The sequence below is a fragment of the Hemicordylus capensis genome, chromosome 1, assembly GCF_027244095.1.
Source record: "Hemicordylus capensis ecotype Gifberg chromosome 1, rHemCap1.1.pri, whole genome shotgun sequence".
Taxonomy (NCBI): domain Eukaryota; kingdom Metazoa; phylum Chordata; class Lepidosauria; order Squamata; family Cordylidae; genus Hemicordylus; species Hemicordylus capensis.
Window position 1 is genome coordinate 80323154 of NC_069657.1, and position 9940 is coordinate 80333093.

The 9940-nt window shown below is 41.0% G+C and overlaps 1 protein-coding gene across 9 annotated transcripts in view; it reads right to left on the bottom strand.

The window, feature by feature from the left end:
• The window catches only part of RAD51B (RAD51 paralog B), a 575469-nt gene extending 565730 nt beyond the window's left edge, over positions 1-9739 (bottom strand). The window contains exons 1-3 of one of the 9 annotated variants that reach the window (XM_053281883.1): positions 8997-9122; positions 6391-6505; positions 1720-1833 (exon numbers count right to left, since the gene is read on the bottom strand). In XM_053281883.1, coding sequence (XP_053137858.1) covers positions 1720-1833; positions 6391-6505; positions 8997-9058 — 291 coding nt within the window. In that variant the 5' untranslated portion in view covers positions 9059-9122. The other 8 variants (XM_053281892.1, XM_053281844.1, XM_053281835.1 and 5 more) reach the window with 8 other exon arrangements.
• Between the last annotated feature and the right edge of the window lie 201 nt (positions 9740-9940).

Genomic DNA, 9940 nt, shown 5'->3' on the forward strand with positions numbered 1-9940 from the left:
TGTTCCCAATAAGGTGTACGCATGTGTGCACGCTCACATGTTTTTTAATATCCGCTCAGTTAATTTTAGATCCCGCTCAGGCTGAATCAGGAAGGCCCCATTCTGAATGTACTATGCACACATGTTCCTTGATACTGCTGCCCAGAAGAAAACATTGTGCACACAGATGGAAAAAAATTAGAGAGAATACTGTATCCTACTGCGTCGCTTGAAGGTGGAGGGACTGGGTGGCACTGTTCTACAATGGTTCCGTTCCTACCTCTCTGGCAGATTCCAGATAGTGTTGCTTGGAGACTGTTATTCTGCAAAGCGAGAGCTTAAGTGTGGAGTTCCACAAGGCTCCATATTGTCTCCAATGCTTTTTAATATCTACATGAAACTGATGGGATAGATCATCAGGAGGTTTGGTCTGGGATGTTATCAATATGCTGATGACACCCAGATCTATTTCTCCATACCAACTTCACCAGGAAATGGCATGATCCCCATAAATTGTGACAATGGGCTGGATGAGGGATAACAAATTGAAGTTGAATTCAAATAAGACGGAGATTTTATCTGTAGATGAGCCACCTAATGGCACAGCGAGGAATTGACTTGATTATCAAGCCAGAGGTTGCCAGTTCGAATGCCCTCTGGTATGTTTCCCAAACGATGGGAAACATCTATATTGGGCAGCAGTGATATAGGAAGATGCTGAATGGCATTATCTCATACTGCATGGGAGATGGCAATGGTAATCCCCTCCTGTATTCTACCAAAGACAATCACAGGGCTCTGTGGTCGCCAGGAGTTGACACCAACTCGACAACACTCTACCTTTACTGTCTGTAGGGGGTTGGGATCTGAGAGATGGTCTAAATCTGCCTGTTCTGAATGGGGTTACACTCCCCATAAAAGATCAGGTTCGTAGTCTGGGAGTACTCCTGGATCCCAAACTCTCTCTAGTTTCTCAGGTTGAGGCTGTGACCAGGAATGCTTTTTATCAACTTCAGCTGTTACACCAGATACACCATGTCTTGAGACAAATGACCTTAAAACAGTGGTACATATGCTGGTAACCTCTAGGCTGACTACTGTAATGCACTTTACATGCGGCCGCCTTTGTACGTTGTTCGGAAACTACAACTGGTACAGAATGTGGCAGCCAGATTGGTCTCTGGGTTTACTCGAAGGGATCATATAACACCAATTTTTAAAGAACTGCACTGGCTGCCGATACGTTGCCGGACGAAATACAAAGTGCTGGTAATTACCTATAAAGCCCTGAATGGCTTGGGTCCAGGGTACTTAAGAGAGCACCTTCTCAGTCGTGAACCCTGTCGCATCTGAAAATCATCTGGAGAGGTCCAGTTACAATTGCCGCCAACTCGTTTGGTGGCAACTCGGGATCAGGCCTTCTCTGTGGCTGCCCCAGGGCTTTGGAATGCACTCCCTACTGAAATAAGAATATCTTCTTCTCTGTTGCTTTTAGGAGGACCCTGGAGATGTACTTGTTTTCCCAGACTTTTAACTGGAATTGAAATTTTAATTCATTTCCAATTTAATTGGAAATGAATTTTAATGAAATTTTTATTCATTGAGATTTTTATCTGTTTTATGAATTTAAACTGTTTTATATTGTTTTTATATTATGTTTTAACTTGTACACCACCTGGATTTTTCTATATCAGGCGGTATAGAAATAATAAAAACTAGATTAATTCCTTTCCCACTTACAGTTTGCATTCTAGGAGCACATGATTGGCTGACTGTGCACAGAAGTTTCTGCACATTCCAGTAGTTCTGCCCAGTGACTTTCATTAGTTCCAATAGTGAGAGAGATAAGAAGTCCTGAAACATAATCATCCAACACCAAAATTATTATCCAGGGAAATTAAGAGTGGAAAGCAGCTGAACTCACATTTAAAAGCATCTTTCTAAAATAAGTAGTACATATTCCATGAACAAATTCATTGATAGTGCATCTCAGAGAAACAAAAAGAATTATACCAGAGAACAAGTAGCAAGTGAAAGAAAATTAAACAGTTTAGAATGCTCTTATTATATATACTCTATCACTCTAAACAACATTACTAACCTTAAAAAAGATCTGGCTAATTTGCATATATTTTAAGAAGGTACACATTAAAGATTTACCATGAGCCCTCAGAGACCTCCATAACATGATGGCGGATACACGCAAACATTTAATAGAAAGTATGCCATGGTAAACCACTCCTATATTCTACCAAGAAAACCACATGGCTCTGTGGTCACCAGGAGTCAACACCGACTCGACGGCACAACCTTTCCTTTATGCCATAAAAACATGCTACAAGGAGGAAGAGCCAATGTCAGATTTCTACAGCATGGATTTGTGATGTTTATGTTGCAAAACAAACATTGGTATCCATCTCATCCACTAAAGGGATATAAGCAGGTATATGCTAAATTTTAACATGCATGTTAGAAGGGTAATGTATGAAGCTGCTCAGAGTTGAAGAATATTCATACTTCACAAACATATTTTATTCTCTAAATATTAACTTTAGATTAGAGCTGGCAACTGTTCTAGGACAGCAAACCTGGCCACAGAAGTGCACCTACTTCAAAATAGCTGTAATTAATCACTTTACACATGGGCGGCAGGTAGGGGGGTGTCATATTTAGAGCAGCATTTAAAAATATGTAAAACATTTTCCCTAACCTCTCTTACTTGATACCCAGGTATTATCCTACAATAAATAAGCTTATTGTTCTACGATGGCGCTCCAACCCCACTTCTTGTATATATTAATTTCAATTAAAAAGGACAAGTCAGACATAGACCCATTCCCAATTAACTGGGGGGGGGGTCACATCCAAGGTAGTAAGAGCATACTGAAAACTCTAATTTAAACAAGTGAATTAAATATTTAATGTTGATGCATTAGTGAAGATAAGAAGGTGTAACCATTCAATATTTTAACTGATACCTATAGAGATCTGAGATGGACACCTTACAGAACCAGAGACTGTACCTTTCTATAGCACAGAGTACAGCTAAACAAGTCTCATTACTTTACATTAAATTAGAGTCACTGGCAAATACGTCTCATTTTTAAAAGCAAAGTTTAGTTGGAGGTCTATTTAACCCTAACATAAGATTAGTAGTGTTCTTTGCTAGGATAAGTAGGTTAATAGGGTCCTTCCGAGATGGTGATTTATTCCATATCACGAACACCAAGTGTTACAGAGGTTTTACAGGGCATCTATATGATTTGAGTCTAGATTGCCTCTAAAGGTTGTGCAACAAAACATTAGGTTAAGGGTCCCATCATTTTTGTCCATGCCATTTTCATTTGTGTTATTATTTGAAATATTCTGTTGCATCAAAACTGTAAAGCAAAGTCTGGTTTTTGTTAAATGCGGAATAAACAATGATGGGTGCCGATTACTTTTGTCAGTTTCAAGTTATTTCAGACAATTGTGGGTTCTTCTTTTTTCGTGGAGGGGTACCAACACATTTGTCCTCGTGTACATAACTAGCATTCCCACAGGGTTATCAAGGACCTGCCTCCTCAAAGGTTTCCAGGACTGAGTAACTTGTGATAAACTACAGCTATTTATAACAGCTGTGTCAAAATCTCTTAGTTAGACCTAAAATTATTTAAAGGGATAAAACCATCCATATATTGAAAATCAAAACAGCAGTCTTAAAAGAGTATAGTTATTTCTTTATAGTTATGGAAATAGATCTAGATGTTTATTGAGACCTGTAGGAACATGGACTTTAAAGTAAAAATCCAAAAGGCTTCTCTTTGGTTTAGTCTAGAACTCAACTCTTCTCCTTTTCTTACATTAACTATCACTCTTTCAATCGCAAAGGATTTCATAGATTCTGGTGAGTGTCTGAATTTTATAAAATAAGCAGTGAGGGCGGCCTCCATATTTTTAGTTTTAATTTTACTCTTATGTTCTGTAATTCAAGTTCCCAAAAGGTCTACTAGTCTGATGGACATAAAAAAAACCACAGGGACAGACAATTGCATAAATAACTTCTGTGGATTGACGTATTAAAAGTCTTAAGTATGATTTTCATTTCATCAGCTGGATTGATGAATTCTTTAGTTGGCAAACATTCATAACAATATGTATAGTGTCCACATTTCCAGTGTCCTCTTATGTCTGTAGTATTGATTTGAGTTCTAGATATATCTGAATGGACTAACTGATCTTTTAAGCTATACTTACGACAATATCAACACACAGAGGTAAAGTACATCCAGGTGGATCTTGAATCAAATGCCAAAGTTTAAAAATAATGTGTCTAACAGCCCAGGCTTTGGAGCTGAATTCAAGAGACCAAAAAGGTCTCTTAGGTTTATCTTTGTTGTGTTTTTCAAAGAGTTTAGATCTGGAAACTTCATCAGAACGTTTCTTAGCCTTCTCTATGACTTGCTTGGGATAACCTCTGGATGTTAATGCAGATGCATCTCTTTGTTGATTGAATACTTGAGAGGATGTGCAATTCCTTTTCAATCTCACAAATTGACCAAATGGTATGTTGTCTTTAATGTGTCTCGGTAGAAAGCTATTATACTGTAAGGTGCAATTCCTATCTGTAGGTTTGCAATATCCTTTTGTCATAATTTTTCCTGACTGTTTGTATACCAATGCATCCAAAAAAAGATATCCAACGTATGTCCATATGACTAGAAAACTTGATGTGTTCATTTATAGTGTTAATCAAAAAATATTGAAAACTAGCTTAACACACACAGAGCATCTGTGCGCTAGTACTTGATTGCTCCCCTCACCCCCTGCCACAGCCCCCCACCTCAGAGATCTCTCCACTCTCACCTGAGCCGCACTTCTGCTCCTCCTCACCCCCTTGGTCACTCCTCCATCCCTTTACTCCATCCTCCTCACCCCTCTTAGTTGCGACTGCAGCGCTGCTGGCGCCTATTGGCCAAGCTGCAGCCCCCTATCCCCAGAGACTTCCCCACCCTCACCCAAGCCCTGCTTCTCCCCACAAGAACAGCAGCAGCGGTTGACCAGGCCCTTCCTCGCCGCCGCCACCACCACGGCCACTCATTCCCCTCAGGCCTCTGACAGGCCCAACTTCCGATTGACATTAACCATCACAGACTCCTCCTCCCTATCTGCATATGGAATCCCTACTGCCCAATACCCACAGTGCCTCAGGCTCCTCCCCATCTGCATATGAAATCCCCACTACCCAGTCATCATGGTGCTTCTGCTCTCACAGGCTCCTCCTCCCTATCTGCATATAGAATCCCCACTGCCCAATCAGGTGCTTCTGCTCGCGAACTCTCGCAAGATCAGCCATAGGTATGCCTTAGAGAATTATATATATAGAAGACGGACAATCTGGTTTGGAAATGATGAAAATATCATCAATAAAATATCATCCAAAAAACGGCTATGAGGCCATTTATTTATCATATAAGAAATAGATTATGACAGTAATAATACATATATTGGTGAATATGGGCATTTTTTAGAATGGACATATGGCGGGAGAAGACTTGCGGACTCCCATTGAGAAGGATCTATTATTCAGCACAGAAGTAGAAAGAAGATGATACTGACATTTTCTGAAGAACAACTGAACCTTTTTGAACACTTGAAAAAGTTTACCAAAACAGAAAATACTACTGGAAAGCTGTTGTGTTTACATAGTAAACAATATTACATTGTTCTATTGTTCTTACATGTATATATTTCTATTGATGTTTGGTCATTATATCTTATTGATGTATATAGTGATATGGATAAACGATATAAAGTACATTGGATTGTATCACTTTTAATATAATTTATATTCATATAGCTAGTTGGTTCTTTACTGGATCTGTTATCTCCTAAAAAGTCTCCATTTGGAAGTACCCAAGGATATTTCTGTACACATACTTTACAGTTATGGCACTGGCTTCAAACCACATCTAACAAGAGTTAAAAGCCCACACAACACTACACTTCACCACCATCTTATTACTCATATTACCAATAAGCAAGCGTGTTTAAGATTTTCTTTATTTCCATTCCGCACTGAGGAGAAAAGATGGTCGAGGCAAGATTTCACCTGATTAAACTTTTCCTTTCCCATATTAAAAGCAATTCAATGGTTTTAACAGTAGAGCATCACAGTTGTATTGTACTGTGTTGTTAAAATAGTTGGGTTTCTTTAACAGAATCAAACCCATATTTTTCAGGGAACTATAGTAATCTGTTCTTAGAATTATTTGAGGTGCAGGTATTGGTTATAAATGCACGACATTTTGACAAACCATTCTTCTGCAAATGTTCAAGACCACATTTTCAAAAAATCATTTGTCATGATCATACCTCATGTCCCCTGATAACATTACAAATCATTACATCCCTATTAAATGAAAGTCTCACCTGGCACGTAGTGATCTGATGTCGACTCAGCCTCTCACAAAGTTCTTTGGGCAACCTTGCTCTTCTCAATTTCTTACTTGCCATGTTCATATATGTAGCAGGCAAAAATGCAATCCTACAACGTAACAAATGCAAGATTAGTTAGAAATACCACATACAAGAGTAAACATATATACATGTTCTTATTCAAGATAAAATCACTTACATCAATAGATGGCTTTAAGAGGAGTTCAGATAAATTAATGGAAGATAGGACTATCAAGCTGGACTTTGAAGAAGCAAGGTAGAAAAAGCATTGATGCTTTTGAACTTTGATGCTGGAGAAGACTTTTGAGGATACCATGGACAGCCAGGAAAACAAACAAATGGATCATAGATCAAACCAGAATTTTCACTGGAGGCACAAATGACCAGGCTCAAACTATCATACTTTGGATACATTACGCGAAAATCAAGCTCCCTTGAGAAGTCCATAATGCTGGGGAAAGTTACAGGGAAGAGAAGAAGAGGGTGACCAGCAGCAAGGTGGATGGACTCGATTACGATAGCAATGAATGCACCACTGAGACCTTAAAGGCCAAGTTGAAGACAGATCATCCTGGAGAGAATCTATAGATGTGGTCACTAAGAGTCGACACCGACTTGACAGCACTTAATCAATCAATCAAGAGATAGTATGCAGATGTTTTGGAAGGGAGAGCTGTAATTGTTTTACATAGGCACAAAAGTTGTTTTTAACCCAGCTCATTATGGGTTAAACCAACACTCCCATCTTGAAAAATTTACTTGCAAGAAAAGCCCATTGATTTCAAGGGAAATTACTTTTGGACTGAGGTCGTAACCTAATCCCAAAATCTTTACCTATCCTCATCCCTCTCCATAGTGCCTATTTTCTCAAAATAGAGGTGCAGGGGCGCTTTTACCCCTGGACTTCAGGGCCAAAGTTCAGGGCCTCCACAGCCTCTGGGGGCGCCCAAATCCTTTTTAATCTGTCCCAGCTGTTGTGGATGAGCAGCCAAGCATGATGATGCTTACTTTGTAGGGGACGGGGGGCCTCCAAAGGTCTTTAGGTCCAGGTTCCAAAATTACCTAGGTGCACCTCTAGAGGTGCCAGTACTATCTGAAATTCCTTTTAAATGCATTGTATGGGAGATTGTTACAATCACTCAGTGGTAAAGGAAGCACACTGTGTGCAAGCTTTGGACGTACATTGGTGTTATATCTGTGATAATGTTATCAACCTATCGTTCTGCATTAGTTGTGTTTTAACTTTATCTTACTGTTTTAAGACACATGCTTGGTAATCTTGAGGGCTCAGTTGTACTAAAAGGCAGGATATGAATTGAAAAAATGCAATGAAAAATAGAACAAATACAATGCTAGCCTATGTACATATCATTTTATCCTGTTTTGTCCCTATCCAGAAAAACAAAAATGATGATTTACCTTCATTTCTCTCTCCCTACCCCAATACTCTGCATATGTTTCAGAGTTAAAATGTTGGCCCTTTCTGGCCATCCTCCCATCTCCCGCCTTCCCATCTCCGGAGCACTCATTGCATTTAGGGCTTGTCAAGACCAAAATAAAAGAGGAGAAAACTTATTTTAATCTGAGTGCTAAACTAGCCATGCCCAATTCAAGTGATTTCTCCACATAACACATGGAGGTGTAAGAGATTGGCATTCAGCACTTCAGTGGTGAAGAGGGGAAACAGATACAAATAATAAAGTTTTAATTCAGTCACAACATAGTGCTTTGGGTGAACAGAATGCTTTTGTTGCTGCTTTTGGCACATTTTGTGAGCACTCTCATGATATATGGGACAAACACCCAGCTTTTAGAAACCTTTTTTAAATATAACTCTTAAGTGGCAAAAATGGCACTTCAGTGGAGGAGAATGGTAGGAGAAGCCACTCCTCAGTACTGATATCACAGGTACTAGTCAATAAGCACTTGCGGTATTCAAATATTTATAATATGAAAAAATCTCTCAAAGCTGTTCTAACAGCAAAATACATGAGAAAAGGGCTCAGAATCCTTATTAAAATTAAAAACCAGACACCAGCAGCAGCCACTGGAGGAATGCTATGTTGGGCTGAATGGAAACGGTTGCTCTGCACCTGCTAGATATGAGAGCCACCACTACAAGAGTAGTGCCTGGTTTGCCACAGCTGCCCCACTTAGCAAGTGTAGTACCTGCATAGGCAGTTTGGATTGCACAGTTACCCTAACTGAGACTGACATCAGGCTAATGAGAAAAAATGTCTGTGCAAACATACTGCATTGCATGGTGGGGAAATGGGACCTCCCCACAACAGAAGTAATTCCACAAGGGAAAATAAACGGAGAAGGGGCCTATTCCTAGCTCTTTTTTGTCTCTCTTATTTTCGGACGAGGAGGACAATCAGTAACATGGAGTGAGCAAGAAATGGTGAGAGCAACAACAAAAACAAAAATATTAAACAAAAGGAAGGTTCTCCACGACAAGAGGAAACGAGATAGCTTTTCAAGAGTTCATGACCTTTGGAGAGGTAGCTGAAAGAACTCCAGTTCTGAGCCTCTCCTTTCAAGGGCACAAACTAGCCCGGGAGCTGGACGGGACTCACCCAGCCGCATATACACACACACACACACACACCCTCGACATTATAGTTTGTAGGCAGTACATGCCGGGGGCTTAAAAAGACGAGTGGAAACGCTAACTGGGTAAAAGCTGTTTGGTTCTCCTGCAAGGGAGGAAAGGCTGCGCCAAGGTTACTGACTCTGGAAACACCCTTAGCCGTTCCCAGCTCGGCAGAGCAGGCACCAGTTTCTGGGCTGAGAGGAGGGGAGGCAGCCAGACTCCGGTCTTTTGAAGAGCAGCCGAGTCCTCCGCCGGCGGGGCGACAGTTTTTCTTCCATTCCGTCAGTACCCAGGATAAGCATATCGCTATCGAGCCATGTACCCAGAACAGGGCAGCGGATCTATTCCTCAGCTCTGCCCCCAGGACTTCAGCTGCCACCACAAGCCCTCGCCCAAAAAACCCGAGGCAGAAGGGAACCGCAGCCGCCCGCTCGCCCGCCCCCAGCTCCGGCTGCTCAACCAGTTCCGATTACCAAAGAAGAAGCAGTGAACTGACGCCTTTGCCCCACCTATTGAGGAGTTCTCTTGTGAGAAGCCCGGGAGTGCGCGGGGCGGAGGAGGGGAAGAGGGGCACTGTTTCCCAGGCAACAAGACGCGATCCTAAGTTCCTAACCTGGAAACTTTTCAAAGTCTCCCACTTCTCTGGAGCAGGCGGGAACATCCGCAAAAGAACACCCCGAGCGGTGATTGGTCACCGGTTCAAAATTTTCATCCAGTCATTTGTAGCAATTGTTCCTGTGCGAAGAACTCTGGGAGTTGTAGTTGTGGGTGTGAAGGAATGAGCGAGCTATACGAGGCGACGTTTCTCGCTGCCTGCTTCCAGTCAGATGCCAAGGAAGAGTACATTCAATGAGCATCCCCCAAAACCGCTTATTGGGATTTTTTCGACATGTTGAAGCTTCTTTCTCGATGATATACAGCTTTTTC